The sequence below is a fragment of the Gigantopelta aegis genome, chromosome 10 (assembly GCF_016097555.1).
Source record: "Gigantopelta aegis isolate Gae_Host chromosome 10, Gae_host_genome, whole genome shotgun sequence".
Lineage (NCBI taxonomy): Eukaryota > Metazoa > Mollusca > Gastropoda > Neomphalida > Peltospiridae > Gigantopelta > Gigantopelta aegis.
Window position 1 is genome coordinate 18,841,009 of NC_054708.1, and position 26,262 is coordinate 18,867,270.

Consider the following 26,262-nt stretch of genomic DNA (forward strand, 5'->3'; position numbering starts at 1 on the left):
CCAGCCTTGAATTACAATACAACAAGGGGAAAAGAGTAATAAAAAGAGTTGCGCAGGATTAAAAGTCTCCCGCTAACAATGAGGGAAGTCCAACAATAGAGTTCATTCCTCTGAAACTGGTGGTGGGATTGTGCAATCTTCTCACGTTCAAGAAATGTAAAAGTCTTTATGATTATACGTACAAGAGACAAATTTATTGTCCTAGCTTCCTAACAAAATAGAACCAGTTGACAAGTTCGAAAATGGTACCAACCCCCCCCCCCCAAAACCCACCTAACTCCCCCAACCCCCCAAAAAACAAACAACCACCATACATGAATTGATAAATCTAGCAACAGTGTCAGAGGCAATTAAAAATTAACTAGTGTTAGATATCATTAAAAAAATATATGTATCTTATACAGAAAATTACATCATTATGGAAAATGGGAAGTCTCTATGAAAAAAATACTTCATCTTATATTTGAATGAAATACATAGAAGTTATTACCAGTGTTTTTCAGTATCGTCAATAACATATATTAGGAATAAAAATTGTATTATGCAAACTTCTGGTGAGCATAATACATTATTTTTATTTCTAGTATAATATGATACTGACGATACCAAAACACATATGGGTAATAATCTCTTTATCATATAATCTCAAGCTCATTACAATGTGTTTTTGTAGACTACATACGCAACTTTAATTCTTGTCAGCCATTACCCAATATTCAAATGACATAAGAATATGTGACGTGTATCTTTTTGAATGGAAATAAGGTCAAAACTCTAATGACATTATTTTAGATGTTCATACATAAGATTAAACTAGTGCTTAACATTTTTTGTTTTCTGAATGCTGGACAGCTTTCAGTGTAAAGATGCTATGGAAATGTTTTTGTTTGACAACTATGAATGCATAAGTCAGTTATGGAGTGTCACTGCACTATATTTGTTTAAATGTCAATAAACATAGTGTCGTGATATCAAGTAATTTACATCTTATTTGCAAAGTTATCAAATTCTGAAAGTATGTGATCTGAAAAATATCACATTCTTTGATTACACTGGATATGGTAGCTAATATACGATTTTAAAAATTACATCATTATGGAAAATGGGACGTTCCCTCAAAAACCTCTTGACATAAATGATGATTGACAATTTGTGTATTTTGAACTACCAGTACTTGTACATCAGTAGTTTTATTTGTAATGATAAGAATTTATTTTGTTTTAAATTTGTTTATTTATCAATGTATAACTGCAATCTGCAAATACTCTTTTGTTATAAATGCTTGAATTGGTTCAAATGATATAATGTCACTTACAAAAAAAAAAAAAAAAACTTGACGTCTATAACTCCATTAACCTCAATTTTGAACTACTTTTAGCAATGCTTAGAAAATAAAATAAATGGTTTCAGCTGTTTTCTTTATTTCAAATTGAATCAGTAAATATTATAAATTGTTTAAAATTGTTTGTATTAATTCTAATGTATGAAAAAATATTAAGAATTCCATCATCTAGTTACTAACGGAAAAAGCCAAACTGAAGAATGTGAATTCCCTTTATTCCATGTATCAAATTCCTGAAGAAAGAATTTCATTGTTAATTCATAGAATTTTATATGATGAAATGGTTATATATGTGGAATTATAAAAAATTAACATGTATGATAATGTTTGACTTAAGCCAGACACTGCACACAAAGCAAGTTGATTTGTATAGTGGCTATTTGGGTGGTCAACCTCCCCAACCCCCAAATGATTTGGACTGTGTTCAATTTAAACTATTCAGTTGGGAAACCACACTGATCAACAAAGAAAGATTTGAACAGCATTTAACTATGAATTGCTTGCATGACTACCACTGAAATGAAATGTTCTACAGCTATTCAGGATTTGCAGCCCAGTATTATCCAATCACTGTGCATTATTAATACACACACAACCCACATACTGGAGCAGCTGTATCAAAGAAGGCTAAAAGCTTTCAACTGGTTTGCACTGGGTGTGAAGTCAGGCCAACTATTCAAACACTGGGCTGTAAAACACCACAGACATGCAGTGTATTTTACAATATTCCAAAGGCAATTTAGCCACCAGTGGGAGTTCCTGGGGGCAATTAGCCAATCAGGTCTTAACAACTCCGTCTTAATTGGCAATTCTGCACTTGCTACTGTGCAGGCATTACCCCAAGGCTATCACTTTTTAACTTTCTTCAATGGTACACAGTAAATCAGAAAAAAACACAAAGGACATTTTATTACTGTAAAGTGTAATACAAAGGTGTGCATTTAAATAAAAGCCTGAAAAAGCCTAAGGAATAAATCCATGTCAACATGTAGTAAGTACTGGGACTGGGGAAACCCGAAAATGACCCACCAACACAAGTGTTTTATGTGGTGATAATTCACTTACAAGTCTCACTGGAAACACTTCACATCAAATTAGGTGTCTACCAGAAGTGTAAAAGTAAACTTTAAGATACTTACTTGCAAAATATTCACCTGGCAGTAAGTTTTATGTCAGCACCATACATAGTCATTAAAACATGCATTATAACCAAACAGCTTATCGGTCTAGAGAGCTCCGCTATTTAATGTTTGATTCATCAATTTGTAAAGACCACATTAGAAAATCCATCTGTCAAATTTAAGAAGTATTCAATTAAAACAGAATGAGACAGGGAAAAGATTGACTTTAAATTTGTTTTATTTAAATTTGTTTTTATATTTAATAAAAATTCAAAATTTCTAAAATATACTTGTTTTTGGAGAATGCACCTGAGGATTACTATACCAGGTTTCAGAATAATCCACCTGAGGTTTAGAACTATTAATCAAAACTAAAAAAATAATGTTAAAAGTTTCAATGTTAAGTTTCCAAACTATCTCTTTATTACTAAATGTGAAGACCATTCCTGAAAATCAGCCCTCAAACTTCAGGTCATCTTCCGATAATAATAAAGTAAACACTTAATAATGATAAAAATGCCATAGCAGATTAATTTTACAACAGCTTTTTGCAGTGGCACTACTGATTGTTGGTGTGAATTTCTAGGGCTCGAAAATCATTGTATTTAATTTTAGAACTATCCAATTAAAACTCTAGAAGACAGATGTACACATTTTCAATGTTAAATTTTTTTAAAAATTAAAATGAAAATTTCCCTAATATTTCACTATATTTTCTGCCCTACAGAATCAGTGCATAATTTTAGAATTATCCGATCAAAAGTTTAGCAGATAAGACTTTCAAATTTTCAATCTAAATTTAAAAAATATATATTTAATACAAATTATAAAATATATCGCCATTAATTTGTGGATAGTATCCCAAAGGAACATTGTAACAATCCAATCAAACCTGTAGATTTTCAATTTTTAATGTTAATTTTTTTATTAATTTGTTTTTTTAATTTAATAAAAATTCATAAATTCAAAATCTATCTCTATTGACTTGTGAAGAATGTTCCAAAAAATCATGTATTGCAGGAAAAGAAACCTGCACAACAAAACATGGGTTGCAGGAAAAGAAAGCCAACCTAATACCATTTTATTACAGGTACAACAATTAAAATGTGGCTAACATAGTAAAAACAATAAAAGTGTCTGTCAAGAAATCACTGTATAAAACCTATATTCATGATTGCATGTAGGCCCATAATATTGTATCCTCAGGAGCCTACTAAAACTAGTCAACATTCTCTTATAACACTTTGTAATGTATTCCATATTACCCCTACTTCATTCAGAGCATGTTACATAATTTACAATGTTTTCACTATAAGCTTAAAACTGTTTTAAACAAGTATCCTTTCTATTTATGACCATATTAACACTAGTTAGTTAGTATTCTGTGCTGGTGTCACAGTATGACCACAGGGATATATCTGTGTAAGAATGCAGACTGAATAAATTATTAAATTACATGAGCTTTTTTTTTTTAAATGTTTAAAATGCAGGGAACATTCCGTTTTAAAAAATTTGATTAGCGATATTTCAGTCAATTAAAAATTGATTACAACTACTGTTTAATATTTTAAAATTGTGAAGCAATCTCTGAAAGTTATGTAGCAAATCACGATGCGATACTGAACAAAATGTTCCCTGAAATGACCTTGACCGTTAGTTATGATCATATATAGATAGGAGACCAAGAGGTATCATACAGTATGCAGCTGGTGAACACATGTACCAATTGTGAAAGCCACCCTTGAAAATAATAATAAAATGTTCACTGTTCACACACACTTATAAAAACTATCTGCATTTGTCTTTTGCTTTTATAAATGATGTTATATAGGATGGGGAAATAACTGCAGCTTTGTCAAACTGAATTTGAATTTGCAAAATATAATTATAATAAATTTACTAAAAAGCCAATTAAAGAATTAGCATATTAGCTTTAATGTTGTAATATTTAGTTGAAAACAAACAAATTTGGTTATATATTTTCATACCAAACTGCCAACAATTTGTTTTTGTATGCGTTTGTATGGATTTACAAAAAAAGCACAACATACATATACATGAAGGCATATTGGGAGTTTTCAAACAGTTATAATATTTGTTTAAGTACGATATAAGAAACTGTTTGCTTGCAGAAATCAAGTTCTTTCTAAGCAATGGAAAATGGTCTGGCAGAACTTTTGATGCAATTTAAGTAAGAGAGCATAGAGAACAGAAAATAAATTTGTATGTATTGCAGATGTGAAACAGAACTGGTTGATATGAAAATATCAAATATTTTAATGTGATCACCATTTGAAAAATTACAGTCATCTACAATCAATAATTATAAACAAAAACAGATACTGAGATACCACAAAGCATCACAATGTCCAGAAATGCATTGGTTATAGAAAATGTAAGTGAACTGTAATTTTAATAACTATGTAAAAATATTTTATTTCCTTAACACCTATTAAAATGGCTACAAACTTTAAAAAAAATGTAAACCACTATTTAAAAGTTCATAACTTTAGTGTCGACATATAAAAACTAATAAGTAATAAGCCAATGTTTCTTCTTTACTGATGGATTTTCATTCATACTGAACCCATTGACCATCTCCATCTGCCCTTCCTGTTGAGAAAGCAAGCCATTCAAGCTGAGGTTATTAAAATTCACTTTACTCCCCAGAACAGCAGATGGGCCACACCGATTTGTCCTGTAATCTGGTCTGAAATGGCCTTTTTCTGACCAGTGGCGGTGTGTGTGCAATAGGAGATGACTGGTCACCAGGGCAGCTGATGAGCACATGGTGCTTCACTGATAGCATCCCAGATAGTGGGGGACTGTGTATTGTGTGCTGGGCCAGCAACAGGTGGCTGCATTTAACAGATGAGGTCTGTGAGTGTGTTATCAGGCCACAGTCTTACATGCAAGCATTGGGTCAATCTCTGAGGACAAAGGCAGCTCTAGGTCTTGGCTATTAATCACTGCAGGAACAGTTTATCACAGTGCATTGAATTTTGTCTATATTCATGTTAATAAGCATGTAGATGTTTTCGATCATGTTATATAAACTAAAAGAGTATTAAAAAAAAAAAAAAATATTCAAATTGTTTGTAATATTTGTAAATGAAACACAAATAAAAAGGTTTTGCTAAAGCCTTTCTAAAAATATTGTTTGATAAAATACAAATTATGACAACATTTTCTCTCAGTTTTTTCCAGCCAAAATTTGTTCCATTTAGTCCTGAACAATTTTTTTTTTTTTTTTTTTTTTTTACAAGCTATATGTATATTTAAAAAACAAAACAAAAAAACAGGGAACAATATTTCAAAATATTTGTCAATTGGAATGTTTCATGACACCCCAGGCATTGCAAAAATCTGAAAAACAAATTTTCACATCTCCTAAGTTCAAGGGCTATAAATCTGTTAAAAATGGGTAAATCGCCATGGAAGTCAAACTTGATCTGTAACAGTACATGATTAACCTATACACAAAATCTCAACTCAATATCTAAAGGTCCTCTAAAAAAAAGTCTGCAAAACAAATTTTCACATCTAAGTTCAAGGGCCTTATCTCTGTCAAAAATGGGTAAATCGTCATGAAAGTCAAACTTGATTTATAACAATAAATGATGAAACTAAACAAAAAAATTCAGCTCAATAGCTCAAAGCCTTCTGCAAAAAACATCCGGAAAACATATGTGGGACAGACAGATGGATGGAAATGAAACCTATAGTCCCCTCCGGTTGGACTGGTAGGGGACTAAAAATCAAAGATCATGCATTAACATCAGAAACACTAATTTGTTAAAAAAGTGTATGTAAAATAGTTACTAAAGGGACAGACCTTAGTTTGCAAACACCAAAGCATATTTTTCACTATTAGAGCTGTTTATGATCACTGAAGTCAAACATTACTTATATTTTATTGTTTAGATTATCCATTTCCGTACAACTGAGGTGTTTTTGGTCATTCTGCTGTTTCTAATACCACAAAATGCACTTTTCATATTTTTATGACAAAAAGATCCACTTTTCATGAGATCAACCAGTGAATTATCATCTTTTCCACTATGCGTCTATGACCCAAGTTTTCATGAGCTCAACCAATGAACTGCTATCTTGACATTTTGGCAAACTGTCTGGGGCTTTAAAACTGCTCCAAAGTCATCATATATGACAACATGTTACTTCTTTCAAAATTCTACAAACTGTCTGGTGCTAACTGCTATAAGGTCATCATATATGACAACCTGTTACTGCTGTCAAAAGTTTTACACATTCACAGGTCATGTCAGACTTCAACTATTAGTAGCAAATTAGCAATATTAAAGCCCCTTTTTACCAAAAGAAAGTTAATCATTTTTACTGAATAAGATTTTTCCTACTCAACATCACCAATTCCTAATTAGGGTTCATTATTGATCATACTTAAACCGTAAGACCATACACAACACTAATCAAATCTTTGTATATATTATCAGTGTTTCTGCCAGAAAGAATTTTTTGGGTATGGCACTATGGAACTGAATGCACCCAAAGTCAACAAGGGGTATGAGGGGCCTCCTCCAGAAAGAAAATGGATCAAGTTTAGGGTTATGGTTAAGAAAGTCATACAGTAAAGATAAAGAGTAATTAATATTGTCAAAAAGTTAACTTTAAAAACTAAAATCTAAAATAAATTTGGGCATGGCTCCATACCCGTTTTACCCTCTGGCAGAAACCCTGATTATGCTATCCTGTTTATGGTGGGCACCTACTAGGTTAGTGTGACAATAATGCCAGTACACACCCTAACCCAGTTTATATGTACCATTAGCTTAATGTTTGTTTATCGGCATCACTAGAGCACCTTCATTAATTAATCATTGGCTACCGAAAGAAAATGTGTGCATATAAAGTTTGCATCATTCGCGTCCAAATGCAAGTTACGAAATTTATAAATGCATGTATTTTCATTGTGGAAGCGCATTGCAGATACCAATGGTTGTTAATGAAATGTACATATGTACAGATAACATGTGTTAAAGTGTGCATTCTCAAAACAAAAACATGTTACAATATTAATCTGATTTACAATAGTCTTTAAAGGAAATCTGTTATATTATTATATTAGCAGCAAGGGATCTTTTAGACACACTTGCCAAAAACATGAATATACTATGCTAGTCATTGGGCACTGGGGAAAAAAGGTGGTAGTGTTTCTGCCAGAAAGATATTTTTGGGTATGGCGCTATGGAATTGAATGCAACCAGAGTCAATAGGGGGTATGGTGGGCCTCATCCAGAAAGAAAATGGGTTAAAATTAGGGTGAGGGTTAAGAAAACCATACAGTAATAAGAGTAATTAATTTTGTCAAAAGGTAAATATTAAAAAACAATCTTCAGAAACAAATTGGGTATGGCGCCATACTCGATTTACCCTCTCAGGCTCTGCCAGAAACCCTGATGGAGGGGTGTCAATCTTATAACCCAAGCACCTCTGGGGAATACTCAACAATACTGTAAAACCATACATAAAAGATTCTTAGTTGCCAGTTTGATGATTTGGGATTTGATCATTAATTTTTAAAAATGTATATAATTTAAACTTTTGATAGATGATTAAATTTATTCACAAAAGTTTTCACAAACAAGTTAGTTATCATACATACATTTTAATAAAGTATTTTAAGAGCAACAAACTTTATTTTTAAAGGTCACTTGTAAAATAAATTTTGCAAATAAATGTATAAAAAAAAAACTAAAACTAAAGGACAAAAATACCATTCAGTGGAAACGAGTGCTGGGATTGGCCAAAATGTCACATTGCAACATCAGAATTCCCAGAAGAGTGCAAGTTAATACTTATATAGAACTGCTGATGTACTATTTTCAAAAACTGACACAAACCACAGTATGCACATTGAAAATCTGTGCATCAAACCATGAGCCTAGAATCGTGAACTGCAATTAATCGCCAAGCCCCCAGGTATGAAAAGCTCATGTGGTAGAATCTGTTTTTGTCTACAGCACTAACTCACTCAATAACCTCTATTCTGGACTAAAAACCCAATTCAGCATGCCTAGATGTAAATTGCATATAGTCATTTATGAAAATAACTTGTGTGGCATATCTGCATCATGATTACGTAACAAAGGGGTTTATTTGTAAACGCTGACTTGACGCCCATGGCTTTGACTTTGGTAATTTTAGAGTTGTTTTACAAAAAAATTGGACTTTTATTTCAAAAGCATCTCATTAAGCTAACTTAGAATTCAAAAGAGTGATACACTACATATATACTTGTATTTATTCAAATTAATATATGGATTTTGCGTTATGAAATGTTATGAATAAAGGAAGAGGTCTTTGTCTAGTGTTATCTATCATTTTCAAAATATGTCTTTTTATAATAAACACTTGAGGAATATTCACAATCAGATTTGGAATTTGTATACCAAAATTGGGAATAAAAAATTACATAGCTTTTGGGGAATGGTGAGGAATGATATCAATTATCGGAGTCTAGAAACATTGGTAATAAAACCTGTAACAAGTAGTTATTCGAATATTACCTCAGTTCCAGTGTTGGGGAGTCAACCAAAGTTGGAGAATCTACAAAGCATCCTAAAAAACAGAAGACACAAAACATGTAACAGTATATACTAAGTGAAGAGGATAAAACAACACTCAAGTAAATAATAAAGGAATTGGCTAATAAAAAGAATGAGCTACAGCTACATGTATGGAAAAGACAAAAGTACCCGGACACCCCTCCATCACACACAATGATTCATTTGTTACAACAAAACAAATCCACAAGAACACATGCCACTTTTACAACTCTAAGTTAAAAGTTAGTTTAAAAGGTTAGCTTTTACAGCAAACAATAATTACACTATAAAGTGATAACCTGATTTGTAAATATTTTGCAAAGCGTTTAAGAATTCTGCATCAATGTAAATATTGAAATGTCAAAACTTTGGATTAATGCTGATTTAATCCAAAGTAAAACACTGGTCAAAGACAAAGGGGGGAAAAACCTGTTCTGAGAGGTGACATATACTAGAGGAAAATCCTGCTGATTTATGTCACATGCACAGGTGACAGACGATCCATCTCTTGCATAGACAAATACACAGCAGGACGGATCTGTCTAATTAACTAGGTGTAATCAACCCCACCATGCTAGATGTAGGACAATGGTGACCGGTCATCAACACAATATGTTGACATGCATTAAGAGCCTCATCAGGTGGTATCAAGTCAACAATTATATTAATTACATGCAGTTACTTTTATAAAGTGGAATCATAAAGGTCTCTGACAAACAAAAGTGAAAACATAATGTTGTAATTCAATCCTCCATTATTTTATAGCCATATAGCTGAGGATTTGTTTTTGTTTGAATAAACCTTTGTTTTCTGTTGTTGTTGTTTGGGGGTTTTTGGAGGGAGGGGGGTTAAAAATAGAAGAAGAAGAAAAGTCTATTCGATATGGTTTTAATTGAGTCAAATTAGAGTAGTTTTTTTATTTGCCAAGAAATATATATATGTACAGTAGAGCACAATTTACTCAATTTCTATGTAGCCATTACTGTTATGCTTTTAGGTAAGGTTTAAAAAATATATTTTTTTAATAAACTAAAAACTTGAAACCATCACTTGAGATAAAACAAAATCTTACCATTTTTTTTTTCTTTTTAGCTTTTCTTAAATATATATATATTTTTCAAAACAGAATAATTTATGTCGGACAAAGAAATGGTTTGGAATAGTTTTAAACTCATGACACATGACTTTCAAGTTTGCTACAGACACATGCCCATTTGTGAGGATGAAAGTCATGAGGCACCTGTCAAGCAGAAAGAAATGAATACCGGCCAATATTCAGGATGGCAATGGGAATTCAATGCTAGTATTGACAGAGGTGTTAATTTGCTGGGGGGATTAGCCCACTGCATGACTGCAGCCATTGTAACAAGAAACTACCCATGACCACACCAACTGTAATTCAATGCAGCCCATGTAGACTACATGTCTCTATGTAAGTAACAATGGGGTGCCCGCTATAAATACATGCATATACGTACACGGTCATATACAGTTCAGAGGAGTAGATTTTGGGTGAAAGTAATATATTAAATACCATGTCGGACAACATTTAAAAATCGTAAACATTAGTTCACCCACATCATTAACCTGACAAATTAAAACTCACTTGCAACAGTAATAATAAATTTTCCATAATAGGTTTGAAGTACTTAATAAAATTCATTACAGGACAAAATCAATAGTGTGCTAACCTGAAACAATTTTTAATCATCATGTATTTTTTTTTAATCACAAGAGTCATTGCCGTTTAATTAACCAAAATAAATATATATTGTATAGTATAAAAAATCCTGGTTCTGCAAGTTAAAACTAAAAAGTATTTATATCAGGTTACTATATCCTTTATTGTACAACATGCTAAATAAATAAAGTACCGTAACTTAATATTCAGAAAATAATTTCTATTGATCAATTTTTGCTGTTCATACATTGTATATGTACTTGCATGTCAGACAGCAAAAAAATATGGTCAAACTTTAAAATATCTATATGCACAAGTTCAAAGTTCACTAAAAAATAAACAAGATTTTTAATTCCATAAACCCCTTACCATTTCGCAAATTTCTACTGACCACCCACTCAAAAAAACAAACAACCCAGATCCTGTTCAGGGGGTAAAAAAAGAAGAAAAAAAAGTCAACAGGCTGCCTATAATTATAATAAAACATATATGTATGTATGTATGTATATCAGGGCTAGCTCTGGGTGTGTAGAAAATTTCGCCAAATTTATCCATTAAACTCTAAAAATTGCAGAAACCCACCATCATTTTCACCAAAATATCAATCATTACATGAAATTCTTTCGCCAAATTCAAATAAAATTCGCCAGTTGTGTTTAAAATTCGCAATTGGCGAATTTGGCGAGTGCTAGAGCTAGCCCTGTATATGTATGTGTATGTGTGTGTGTGTGTGTGTGTGTGCGTGCGTGTGTGTGTGTGTGTGTATATAACACATGTATTCATAAACAGAATTATAAATTATATGGGGAGATACTAAAAAGTCAAGTGTTTTTATCAATGATTAGTTTTCATTCTTATCCATTTCTTTAAAAATTGAACTATCTATTCAAGATTTAAGTCCGGCACTTTACCAGCCACTATTTTGTTCTTTTACAGAATATTTATAAAACTATGCTTATTTAATTTATGCTCAGTCTAGCACAGTGAGTTTCTTTTATGTGTATGTAGGCCTAAAAAATAATTGGGGTAATAAATAGAATAACAAACTCAGTACCAGTTATTATTTAATTTATTTCACTTTGGACATAAATTAAATTATAACTAGAACCTTGTTTATTATCATATATATACATATACATGTATCATGTTATGCAAGTTCGTGTGGGTTTAAAAGTTAATAATATATTTTTATATTTATGTTTAATCATTATACATCATTGAGTTTCAGCCAATTCATTGGTTCACTTTTGACGCAAACGGAATACGTATATATACTACTCAAAAGAATTTAAGGGTCAAAAATTTATAACCAAATAAGTTTCAGAGTGTATTAGATTGATGATGTAAACTACACCAACAATTTAATTTATTGTTCCATATTTACAAAAAACCACAAATAAACGTCACTGTATACAAGAAAGTCACATGACATGCTGTCAAAGTTGAAGGTTGTCAAACATGGATTTTACACATTAGAACATTCGTTTAATAGTGTGTGAATCCACCCCTGGCGCGAATACACTCGACACATCGTTGCCTCATGCTGTTGATCAGACGTCTGAAGAACTCTTGGGGAATGGCCTGCCACTCTGCCATAAGAAGTGGACCCAGATCATGAAGGTTGGCCGGAGGGGCATGGTTATCCCGAACTCTCCTGCCTAATTCGTCCCAGGCGTTCTCTATTGGGGCCAAGTCAGGCGAATATGCTGGCCAATCCATCCTGGCGATACCTTGTTGTCTGAGAAAGTCCGTTACCACCCTGGCGCAGTGGGGTCTGGCATTGTCATCCTGCAGAACGGCCCCGCCGCCAATCTGCTGAAGGCCTGGGAGAACCAACGGCCGGATAATCTCATTCAGATAGCGGATTCCATTCAGATTGCCATCCACCACATAGAGGGGGGTCCTGTGGTGGATAGAGATGCCGCCCCACAACATGACGCTGCCACCACCGAACCGGTGACGTTGTCTAACGTTAACGTCAGCGAAGCGCTCCCCAGGACGTCTGTAGACACGAACCCGACCGTCGTTGAACTGGAGACTAAACCTGGACTCATCAGTGAACATCACTCGACCCCACTGAACACGTTGCCACCGCAGATGAAGCGTGCACCAGTGACGTCTGGCCGTTCTGTGACGTGGTAGGAGTGGTGGTCGAACAGCCTGGCGACGGCAGCGTAGATTATTGGCTCTCAGACGATTGCGTATGGTTTGATCAGACACTCGAGTTCCAGTCGCAGTCCGCAGATTGTCACGTAATCGGTGTGCAGTGGTTGTGCGTTGACGTAGAGCCATATTGGTGATGTAGCGGTCCTCTCTATTTGTAGTGCTTCGGGGTCTTCCCGAACGTGGACGATTTCGAACAGAATTCGTTGCTTGGTACCGTTGCCACAGTCGGCCAACGACACTCTGACTAACACCAAGTCTCAGAGCAACATTTCTTTGCGTATTGCCATCCTGAAGCCAAGCAATAGCCCTTCCTCGATCTTCGATAGTCAGTTGAAGTCGTACCATTGTCGAATTTGGAGTGTGCACCGTACACGAACGCAAGCTCCAATTATACGGAAATTCAGCATTGGGAACATGGAATACACATGCAAAGCGTGCAAATGAAGCGCTTTGTGAAAAAGCAAGTTATGGGCACTTAGCAGACCTTTCGCTTTCGCCCTAATTTACGTGCAAATGTAAGCATGTTTTCGCCATTAGAACTAGTCGACAGTGTCAATGACAGTGGATTTTAATTAATTTATGGGTTGCTTAGACCCACTTTCGTCAAAATGGAACAATACCATGCGTGACATTATGGTCTAGCTAATATAATTGACATTCAGAAAATAATGTCGAAAATATAGTCTGACCCTTAAATTCTTTTGAGTAGTATACATATTTAGTCACAATCACAGTGTGTAATTATATAAACAAAGAGAACAAAACTGTTTCTCCTCAAACAATGAATACCTGACTCTGTTGATGACATGCGTTCTGGGGTTGGCTTGCTGGAGTCTGTTGGTGTGTCCACACTCGACAATGATAATTTTCGCTTCGGTGTCCCTCTGAAATAAATTAAAGCACACAAAGACATATGAAGTTATATACCATGTCAAGTATTTTGTTTACATATGAGAATACAATATAATATCTGCCCGGTCCTCCCATCGCCCCCCCCCCCCCCCCCCCCCCCCCCGCATTTTTTTTTTAGTTAGGGTTAGAGTTAGGATGAGGGTTAGGGGAGGGTGGGACCGGGCGGATATTTTTTCCTGAGCTAAATCCCACCCCTCTGGTAAAGCAAAGTTCATCATATATTCTGTCTGTGGGATGGTGTGTATAAAAGATCCCATGTTGCTAATTAATGGAAAAGAGTAGCCCATGGATTGGTGACAGTGGGTTTTCTTTCCAATTATTTATGTAGTTCTTAACCATATAACCGTACATAGCTAAAATGTGTTGAGTGTGTTGTTAAAAAAGCCATTTCTTCATTGTTTCAGATTAAAGGCAAGAAAAAATTAGGATTTAAAATCTAGCAATTACATATGCTACCAGTACTTAAAATACTAATCAATTTACCTTCAAACACAGTCTACAAATATTTGTTCACCAATGAATGAGAAACGTTGGTGTCATTGGGGGTGGGTAGGGGAGTAATCCGAACGGACATTGGAAAGTACTGACTTGATATGCGCCCTGCACTAGGTAGGGGAGATGACTACTGTAGGGCTGAAACGCAAGAATTTTTCTCCCACAGCAATTTAATTAAAACAAAATTGCTGTGGGTGAAACAGTCCCCCATCGGAAATTTAAAGTCTGCCAACGGCAATTTAAAAAATAATAATTTTGAAGCAAATAAATAAAGACTGAAGGGTTATTTTGCTGTATGTAAACATATTTTAAATGTACTAGTGTTATATACTGGCAGTGCCAGATAATGTACATATGGCGTAAACATTTTGCCATCATTGAGAAGCTTCACTTATGTGCCATTGGTGATGCCCGTAACCTGTGGCAATTTATATTTCAATGACGACAATTGCCATCGTTTCCGTTATTGACTCATTACGTTCAAGCCCTGTTACTGGTTTGGGCAAGTTGACAAACTGCTGGGGCTAGGTGACAGGGAATCCGGCAACAGGAAATATGTTGATTTGGGGGTAAGCGAACCACTTGCTCACCCTACTTCTGGAAAAATATCCGCCCGGTCCTCCCCTTCCCCTAACCATAACTAAAAATAATATTGGGGGGGGGGGGGGGGGGGGGGTAAACCGGGCTTGATGCATGCTACAGTTTTTGACACACGTGCGATAAAGTTAAGCCTTGGTCAGACCAAGCTAAAAAATTGTGCGATGGGATGAGATTCTAGACTGTCCCCGACTCGGCTATGATATTAGAATGTTAGTTGTGTTGCCACACTGGAAACAATGGGTTTGCGACACATCTGAGACAATCGTAGGGAAATCGTATGACATTGTACAACGGTTATATGATTTCACTATGATTGTCTATCAAGAACCTGATATCATTGTAGGAAAACGATTAAAGTCGTACGATCCCATACATGTGATGTCAAGCGATATATTTAATTAATATTTCCAAGTGAGAACATGTGAAAATGTTGGGAATCGCAGCCAGGTTTTTGAACATGACCAAAAACCGCCAAGACATCATGCGAGAACCCCCGATGGCTGCGATGTCACACAATTCACCCTACAATGGTCCACGATCACCCAAATTTCACCTATTGCAGGTGGTCGTACTACATCTTAAGCCCAGTGTGACCGTAGCTTTAGCTGCTACTTAGCGGCCAGTTTAGTGATCATATGAAAGTAGAAATGCTAATAAAAAGGTATGTATTTGAATAACAACTGTCTGTTTATAAATACTGATATGCTTTAGAATCGAATGCTTATGCTCACTGAAAAGTGTCCACTCATGATAGTATTAAAAACCAATTATTTTTACAATGTTTTATGAAAATTTTAAAAAGGAAATCCCTGAATCAATTATTCCTTAAGCTGTCAGCTCAAGAGAACATATTCAATTATCTATTTAAAATGAGCTTAAAATATATAGGCCTACATACATATATGGTTAATTTCACACTTGTAAACAAATTCCTCAAATAATTTACACACAAAATTAATTAGTTTAATCATTTTTAATTCAGAAAGTTCAGGTTATATTATTAATGACTATTAATAATTAAATAAGGCGATATATTCTTATTAATGCACTTATAATACAGATAGCTGTCATTGTCAACTGTCAAAACTGACCACATGTGAAACATGTCACAACTTGCATTGTGAAAAGTGGGAACTCAAAATTGCACTCACCTCCCTGTTGATAATTCACTTAAATTATGAGCTAGATTTGACATAGGCGAACCCACTGTGATTTCCGAATTCATGTTGCTTGTTGATAAAGTTCCAAGTGGTATTCGTAGCGATGGTTTTAAAAGTTTTTTGGTTGTCATGCTCCAGTCGATGATAAAAATGTCACACCCACACGTAAATTCATATTACGTTTAGCTCACCCGGATACGATTCAAATCCAACTATCAATGTAAACGTCCTGGCAGGTTTACTAAATGTATCATCTAATTAATAAATCTATAAACACTGTGTTGCTTTTTCTGTGGTTGATTGGTGAAGAACCGTCGCGATTAACTTGTGTATAGACAGTAATTCCGAGTCGAGTTGTACAAACAATGGTGACTGCTTGAAGAAATCCCCACAGTCTGGCACAAATGCTCCGAGATTGCAGTGCTCCAGAAAGTATGCAGTGTTCTTAATCGATGTTATTTATAAGTAAATTATTGAATTTCCCAGGTCCATGTTGATCTCCAGAATACAGACACATATAAAGATATATATGTCCACGTAAGTTTCGTCAAATTAGGACCTGGGATGTGTTCAGGCAAAGCACTGCCGCCTGAGAGTTTGAACACAGCTGATAATCAACCAATCAAAATCAAGCGTTTGTTGTTGCTGCAGACGCTATTTCAATCAATTCTCTTGATGATTTATAGACATAAATTATCTTTTTTATATTTGACTACATAAAAGACTACTTTATATAAAATGAATGTGCTGTACTTAATGAATATAAAAAATATTAATAATTTTGGTTTTGTCTTTGTTTACTTTTTAAAAAGCTTCTTCTAAACAACTACCTATCGTTTGCACAAAGTTTGCTATTGAACAAAAGTACCGCACGCGTGTGTACGTGCGTGTACGTGTGCGTGTACGTATATACTAGTATTAGTGTGTATTTCATATTATTATTATTATTATTATTATTATTATTATTATCGTCTTCCTGGGCACACACCAAATATCAAGCACGCTGTCCTGGGCACACACTTCAGCGTAGCCAGGATTTTATATTGGGGTGGGGGGAACCTACTATTGGTTGGGGACTCACACTATTTTCGTATGTAGGTAGGTAGGTACATACATACATACATACATACATACATACATACACACATACATACATACATACATACATCAATACATACATACGTACGTACATACATACATACATACATACATACATACATACATACATACATACATACATACATACATACATACATACATCGACCGCGTAGATTGTAGGCCCCATGCATATGGTTGAGTTAAAGAAATTTCCTTTTTTATGGAAGCTTCGATAGCTCAGAGCGTATCGTGGTTAGTCTTGTAATTTGCGGGCGAATCGGTGCCACAGGTTCGAGTCCCAGCAAAGGCATGGGACAATTTTTGAGGCCAGAAAGGATTTAATTATCCCCAGCGCCAGTGCGTTAATATCTATGTATGTAATAGTCAACCTCGACATACATACAATATATAGATATTCATACATCAATACATACTAGCCAGTGCCAGGTCTGCCCACTGTTTCATGTACGTAAGCGGGATCGACCGCGTAGATTGTAGGCCCCATGCATACGGTTGAGTTAAAGAAACTTCCATTTTTATGGAAGCTTCGATAGCTCAAAGCGTATCGTGGTTAGTTTTGCAATTTGCGGGCGAATCGGTGCCACAGGTTCGAGTCCCAGCAACGGCATGGGACAATTTTTGAGGCCAGAAAGGATTTAATTATCCCCTGCGCCAGTGCGTTAATATCTATGTATGTAATAGTCAACCTCGACATACATACAATATATAGATATTCATACATCAATACATACTAGCCAGTGCCAGGTCTGCCCACTGTTTCATGCACGTAAGCGGGATCGACCGCGTAGATTGTAGGCCCCATGCATATGGTTGAGTTAAAGAAACTTCCTTTTTTATGGAAGCTTCGATAGCTCAGAGCGTATCGTGGTTAGTCTTGCAATTTGCGGGCGAATCAGTGCCACAGGTTCGAGTCCCAGCAACGGCATGGGACAATTTTTGAGGCCAGAAAGGATTTAATTATCCCCTGCGCCAGTGTGTTAATATCTATGTATGTAACAGTCAACCTCGACATACATACAATATATAGATATTCATACATCAATACATACATAGGTACGTACGTACGATTTGTCTAAAAATTAATACAGCAAAAAAAGAAAAAAGTTTTTTTTTGGGGGGGGGGGCATTGTCCCCGTGACCTCCCCCCCACCCCACTCGCTACGTCACTGGATTGTTACCCGTAGGTGGACCCTTTAGCTATTTCTGATTCCAGCCAGTGTAGGCCTACCACGACTGGTATATTAGAGGTCGTGGCATGTGTCATCCTGTCTGTGGGATGGTGTATATAAAAGATCCCTTGCTACTAATGAAAACAAGTAGCGGGTTTCCTCTCTAAAACTATTTATGTCGAAATTACCAAATGTTTGATATGTATGCAATAGCCGATGATTAATAAAACTAGTATGCTCTAAGTGAGGTAGAGGCCGGTGCAGTACTCACTGAGTCGTTAAACTTGTTCTAGGTGGGAGCCGGTACTATGACAATGTACGTGGTTTTTGTTTTGTTTTGTTTGTTTTTTTTGTTTTTTTTAGTGTTTTTTGGTGGGGATTGGGGTGATTTTTTTTTTTTTTGGGGGGGGGGGGGGGTAATAACTCTAAATAAATAACCATAAAAATATGGCTTTTGCCCCATTTCCAACCATTAGAGGTCACAACCCCCACTAAATATTGTTACCCCTCACACACACACACACACACACACACACACACACACACACACACACATTCACAATCCAGATCTTGTCTATTATAACTAAGGGGATGGGTAAAAACAAAATACATAAGTGAAAATTGTCTATGACAAACAGTTCAGACAGCTGGTATAGCAGTGTATCCTGAATTATTCGTTAATTCATTTATACTTATTTTCGTGCTTATATCCAATTACGTTGAAGCACGTTGTCCTGGGCACATACCTCGGCTATCTGGAATGTCTGTCCAAGGTAGTGTGGGTTAGTGGCTAGTTATTAGTGGTTAGTGGTTAGTGAGAGAGAGAGAGAGAGAGAGAGAGAGAGAGAGAGAGAGAGAGAGAGAGAGAGAGAGAGAGAGAGAGACAGAGAGACAGAGAGACAGAGAGAGACAGAGACAGAGACAGAGACAGAGAGACAGAGAAACAGAAAGAGAGAAACAGACAGACAGACAGAGGGTGGAGGAAGGGAGAGGTGTAGTGGTTTTACACCTGTCTAATAATGAGTCGTTATATATATATATATATATATATATATATATATATATATATATATATATATATATATATATATATATATTATAATAACACCTTTTGTTGGACATTAATAAAATATTTATAAATAAAATAAACTATTTGATTAAAAGAGGCATTAGGCTTTTATTTTCTGACAAGTAGGTGTAAGGAAATGCGTTACATTTGTGATAATGATTATTACGTCACATTTCTAGCGTCAATTAATCTTTTGTTTTCAACCCGTTTATTAATTTTAACCTTCGTCATTCAACGCCAGAACGTGACGTTCGTTTATTATTACCCAGCACTAATCATATTTTCTGCCGCTGGGTAAGTACAGGTGATACAATTATAGTAAACGCATTTTAAATGCAATTATACCTAGAAAGTGAGTAGATACACGTGTGATGCAGGGCTGGGGGGGGGGGGGGGGGGCAGGGGGAACTTGCCCCCCTGAGAATCTCACTTTGTTTTGTTTTTTGTTTTTACTCCAGAAAATAGCATACATATCTCAGGGCTTAATTTGTATAGTGTTTCATTTGTTTATAAAAAGTAAGGAAATAAGGAAATGTTTTATTTAACGACGAACTCAACACATTTTATTTACGGTTATATGGTTTAGGACCATACCGTTATTTCATGGGCTACTCTTTTCGATTAGCAGTAAGGCAGCTTTTATATGCATCATCCCATAAACAGGATAGCACAAATCACGGTCTTTGTTACACCAGTCGTGGTGCACTGACTGGAGCGAGAAATAGCCCAATGGACGGGGATCGATCCCAAACCGACCGCGCATCAAGCGAGCGCTTTACCACTGGGCTATGTGTCGCCCTCTTATAAAAAAAAGTAGTGCCCCCCCCCCCCCGGATTTTGATCAGGGTACGGCCCTGTGTGTGTGTGTGTGTGTGTATGTGTGTGTGCGTGTGTGTGTGTATGTGTGTGTGCGTGTGTTTTATTTTATTTAGGCTAGCGATAGTCGATTATAATTAAACACTAATCAGTTGGGCCCTATTGATCATAGATTATGAAATCCATACGTGAAGGCAATACAGATAATTACGAGGTATTGAAGGCAACATTAGTTAAATGCGTACCTAGTTTATCCAGGTTAACATAGCCACTATAAGCCCCCTCCCCCACCAATCACAACTTATTTTCCTCACCATCTATTAGATTTTACTGTCGTCCTACACGACTTACAAACAGTGCCCCCCCCCCCCATGTGGGTGGGTCCCCAATATAAAATCATGGCTACGCCAATAAGTTCAAGTTTTTTATTTGCCTTAAGTTAAAAAAAACTTATCAGCATAAATACATACATATATAATCACAATATATATACAAATATACAAATACAGGTAGAGAGTGATTTGAGAATTAATGGTAAAATTGACATAGTATACTAGTAATAGTGGTGGGATGTACATATATATGTGCACTATAAACATTATCGTGGTATAGTAATAATTCTAAATATATATGTATATATTGATGAATACCAGATGAAATATGATTAATATACTAAGGTGCATAGTCCTAATAGTTGAAATATTTTTTGTAACCGATTGTACAATCGAAAGTCGATAGTTGATGATAAAAAACATACCGATTTTTAACACTAATGTAGACCTAACATTTCATAAACTAAACTTTCAAAGCATTTAGATCTAATATGTTATTTTTATTTACAAATATGATTAATTAAGGACTTTGTTTAACAACAGCCAAATAGGCCTAGACTATATTATCATTAATAATTAGACGTCACCGTAGATAATGAGAACAAAGTAGATGTAAATATAAATATAGACAGCAGGTAGGCTACATTGTAGGTGCGCTGGGGTATGTTGCCATGTTAATTAAATGGGAAGTCTCAGAGTTTTATAATGTGAAATATAAAGATCATACTTTGAATTACATGCCCACAAAAATATTTTTTATCCAAATAATTTCATTTACTACTGTTTTAAGAGGCCCAGCGGTAAAGCGCTCGCCTATTGGGCTATTTTTCGTTCTAGTCAGTGCACCACGACTGGTATATAAAAGACCATGGTATGTGCTATCATGCTTGTGTGGTGGTGCATATAAAAGATTCCTTGCTATTAATGAAACACATTTAACGGATTTCCTCTCTAAGACTATATGTCAGAATTACCAAATGGTTGACATCTAATGCGGCCTATGATTAATAAATCAATATGCTCTAGTGGTGTCGTTAAACAAAACACACTTTCAGTTTTTGTATTTTGCGCCAATTTTTATGTTCTTGAGTTAAAAGTCACAGGCCCTAGTTTCAACCTGTAAAAATGGACACTAAGTTTAGTTTAATCTACAAACCTGTAACACATTTGGATAAAGTTACAACACAGTGAAACAAGTCTGTAACGTTGAAACGGTGAAATAATGTTAAAAATAGACAAAAACTTGACTCCATAACCGTTACTTCTCAGACGCACGTGCGTTTTTAAAAATATGAAAAATGCATTTTGTAATATTAAAAACACTAGAATGGCCAGAAACACCCCGAGTGTATGAAAAACAATAAAATCTAAGTAAAGAATGCATTTGGCGTGAGTCTCACGCATTTGTAACAAACAGCACGCAACGTTACTATAATCTCACACTTTTTCTAAAAATAAAAATATTTTATAATCGTGGTTTATATTTTACAGTTAACCGTATTAATTAGTAAAAACGCACTAGCTCGATTTGCTTAAGAATTGCCACAGGTTGACAGCTCTGAAAATTATTTTAGTTATCAAAAACGGCTCTAATAGTGAGAAAATATGTATTAGTGTTTAAAAATTAGTCTGTCACTTTAATTATGCAAATGATCGATTAATTGATACTTATTTTTATTCACCACAGGCCTACTGTGTTAAAATCGTTGATGAACTTAAAGCTGCAATCTCGAGTATATATATTAACTTTTAATCATGTAGAATACGTTGTAGATCATTCACATTAATTTCCATACCGTTGCATAAAAGTAGGCCTACCAGTTGTCTGCATTTTGCTTTATAAATACAATAATCATTTTAAAAGCATTACGCAGCTCCTGACAAACACCTCTTTTTGACAAAACGTTTCATGATGCATTTTACGATACCCCCCCCCCCCCCCACACACACACACATACACAGCGTTACGTCATTGTTGAACGACCGCTTATGCTAGTATCAAACTGTCAACTGCCACGACGAACTTGGCCACCTTAACGGTTGCGTTGTAATTTTCCTAACTCCGGGCAGGCTACACTCAGATTAGGCTAACCATTAATGGGGTATATGACGAGAATCCAGTTGTAAGAACGCTCAGACAAGCAATTATTCCAACTTTATCGTGGCAGTTAATAGTCTAAAACTAACATAATATTGCCGAAGTTACAGCTTTAAGACTCCCAGCTTTCTAAATCATTTGTAAATTCTGTTATCAACGTTTCTGTAGCAAGTAGGCTAGTGTTTGGGGTATTTTTTATGAGGTGGGGGTGCAACCCCCATTTTCAACCGTCCTCCTTTCTCATCCGGACTTGGGACCGGCCACGGTGGAGATAATTTGTAGGCTGTTTTTTAATAGCTGTTTAAAAATCGTATTAAAACATGCATGGGCGCTTTTAATTAATTAAAAGGAAGTGATTTGGGGTTCTATCTCAGGTTTTATGTGCAGGAATTTTTGCACGGGGAGGGGGGTAAATAGTTGCGGCCGAAATGTATAGGGCATTCAAGTCATTCTTCCCCGGAAAATATATTGAGAGAAAACAATTGCTTAAGCATGTAGGGGTTTCGACCCCCTGAAACTCTCCCCCTGCACACGCGTGTGTATCTGACAGTACTGACTGAATATTGATCTCGCAGTCAGTATTTTGCCATAAGAAGACGACAAATGGTAAATTATTAGTGTTTGTCAGGAAAGTAAAATGTAGTCTTTTTGGCGTGAACTGCGATTGCGCGTAACATCTGGCGGGAAATGAACCGTCAACTGCTGATGCTCAAAATATTTATTCACATTTAGTAGTTTAAGTATTCATTAACTAAACATCGAAATGTCCGAAAGGCACATCTTAAGAACTAGAAGTTATCGAGAAGAACATGATAATCATTTGCAGAATGATAAGTAAGTACATTTATTGTGAATTGTTTTTGGTTGAGAATAAGTTATTACTATTACTTAGAACCACGGTCCAATTCCCAGTATTCGACCACTTCACTGTCTTCAGTCAAAAAAGAAAGGATCATATTATTTTCGTTTTATTGGAATTTACTACTACTTGTTTTTCATGGTACATTTCGAGCATGATAGTAGACTATTTCGGAGAAAAGAAATTAACACAATTCTAACTGTGCTAGTACTCTGGCTAGAAAGGACTAGACTACCGTCACTAGACCGTAGACGGACATTTGGACGGTTGACAACGCTCTGTCGGAGACCAATCTATATTTATAATTCTGCGCAATTAGGGTTTCTGTCAGAGGGTAAAATGGGTATGAGCCATACCCAAATATTTTTGCCGATTTTTTTTATTTTGTTAACTTTTGTGCATGCTTATACTATTACTAACCCTAAACCTTAAGCCTGAATGAACTGAATGCTGGAACTTTCGGAACTCTTGCCTGTATGATTTTCTTAACCCTAACCCTAAACGTAGCCCATTTTCTTTATCATACCCCCTGTTGACTGTGGTTACATTCAATTCCAAAGTCACAAGTGCCATACCCAAAAATTTATTTCTGGCAGAAACACTAGCAATCTCTGCCTAACAAATTGTAGTCAAAGATTTGTGTTCTTAATACAACAACAATCCTATGTTTGGCATTAAATACTTTTACATTAATCATTTTCGATTTCCTTGATGTTGATAAAAAAAATTTGTTCACATATTAATCACTAATACACATACTACAGGAAGAAACCTGATATCACCCCCTTTCAATAGTATTAGGGCTTCTACTAGGTTGTAGAATTTTTAATAAAATCCACTAGTCATGGGATCAGTAATTAAAAACATTTACTAGCCATGATTAAAAATCCACTAGGCCTACTTTAAAGTAGAACCCCTGCAATTACCTGCAGCAGTCGGCAGTGCCGTGGAGATTGCCGTTCTCTGCGGCATTTCTTTTGCTGTGGACTATATTCAAGTGAGAGTGTGAATAATTTGTACATGCTCATATACCACTAGAGTTTCGAGCATGTCCGTCCCGGGGCCTGTCTCTGGATAGCCAGGGGCTTGTCCCGGGACAGAAATAAAATAAGCGGACAATTTTGAAATTTACATCCAAAAATTAAATAGTGGGCCTTTAAAATTTTGATGCGCATCTCTAATATAATTAATAAAGAAAATTCTACTCATTAAATTTGGTCGCTAGATTAGATCGGGTGGTCAAAAAGAAATTAGATAAGATGGGGGGGGGGGTAGAGTTGAAAATGGGCCGAATTTTGAAAATAGCAATTGGTAAAAAAAAGTTAATAGAATTAAAAAAAATAAAAAATACACGCCAAAAATAAAAAGAATTGACTGCTCGGTTGAATATTTATATAATTTGGAGCATTTTAGAAGGACAGTCCAAAAATAAATAAGAGAAAGAAGAGAGGATCGGACTATTTAATAATATTTTAAAAAAGAACGTAATTTCGACAAACTTTTGAACGAAGGTCTAAAAGTTTAAAGTCGGATATATATGTCCACGTGAGTGGCCTCGTTAAGGCTGTTAGGTTGGTTTCTACTTCGGAGAGGCTGGAGATTCCCGGAGTGTCGGCAGTTGGTCTTTTCGCTGACGTAGTGTCTGAACTACACTGGAGTAGCCGGGGCCGCAGACTGCACTGATCATCTTGTGTATGGATCTGTTGGCTAACAAGATGCACTGTCTGTAGGTCTGGTCCCTCCGATGCGTGATGACCACTCCACGTATTCCACTAAAGATCTTGTTGTGTAGCTCGTAGCTGCTGCCGTCATCCAGTGGTCTCCAGTCCGCGTTGAGGTATCCTCCCCGAAGTCGTTGTGGATCCTGCGTGTCCCCCTGCATATACTGGTGCAGTTGGCGTCGAAGTCCGTTGATGGCAAGGACCCATTCGGCGTCGTCAGGGGGCGGGGCTACCGGTGGCGGCTTGGTCTTGGCTGGTTGGGTGGTCGGTCGGTGATGTCACCTTCTGCTTCGCCGCCGCAACAACAACATGTCCCTGTGCCGACTCAACGGGAGCGGTTAGTATAATTGACCGCTGCACCGGAGTCGGTGTCCGGGGAGTGGAGGTCGGTGGTACCGCCCTTGGAGGCTGGCACATCGCGATGTCCAGGCTCGAATACGGCTGATCCGGGGATGCAGGCACCGATGGCGATCGCGTCCTCTCCGGCGAACTCGGTAGGGGCGGCGACGCAGAAGGGACCCCCGCTGGCGGTTGAGCCGCCAGCTTTGTCCGTCTCTCTCTCTCTCTTCTTCCCCCCCCCCCCCCCCCGAGCCGTCCCTGGCACGGGTTTCTTCTTTCTCCTCCTCTTCCAGTCCCTCCGTTCCTCTTCTTTGGAGGCGGGTCACCGTATACCAAAGACATGGTCGCCAGTGTCCTGGTATAGGTAACCCGGAACTCCAGTAGAGCCCCAAAGCTGGCTATCAGTCCCCCCAGGTGGTGGGGTGGGGGGGGGGGGGGCAACTCAAGAGCACACATAGACACGTCTACTCAAATCGCAAAAACAGTTGGGAGTCCCTATATTCAAGGTTTTATTTCTAAAATTTGACTTGACACCCATGGCTTTGACTTTGGGAATTTTAGTGTTGCTTTACAAAATTTTGGGAATTTTCAGTTTAATTTAAAAAACATCTTGTTAGAATCGAAAAGACTAATACTATACATATATACTTGTATTTATTCAAATTAATATCTAGTCTTA

The 26,262-nt window shown here is 36.2% G+C and overlaps 2 protein-coding genes across 2 annotated transcripts in view; one reads left to right on the forward strand and one right to left on the reverse strand.

The window, feature by feature from the left end:
* LOC121382557 (M-phase inducer phosphatase-like) overlaps window positions 1-16,645 on the reverse strand; it is a 54,662-nt gene extending 38,017 nt beyond the window's left edge. Inside the window, exons 1-3 of the mRNA XM_041512016.1 lie at window positions 16,053-16,645; window positions 13,684-13,778; window positions 9,009-9,060 (exon numbers count right to left, since the gene is read on the reverse strand). Coding sequence (XP_041367950.1) covers window positions 9,009-9,060; window positions 13,684-13,778; window positions 16,053-16,192 — 287 coding nt within the window. The 5' untranslated portion in view covers window positions 16,193-16,645. The remainder of the gene's footprint in view (window positions 1-9,008; window positions 9,061-13,683; window positions 13,779-16,052) is intronic.
* Window positions 16,646-23,333: 6,688 nt separating this feature from the next.
* Window positions 23,334-26,262, forward strand: part of LOC121383038 — a 31,778-nt gene continuing 28,849 nt past the window's right edge. Inside the window, exon 1 of the mRNA XM_041512796.1 lies at window positions 23,334-23,498. Within this exon, the coding sequence (XP_041368730.1) occupies window positions 23,428-23,498 (71 nt within the window). The 5' untranslated portion in view covers window positions 23,334-23,427. The remainder of the gene's footprint in view (window positions 23,499-26,262) is intronic.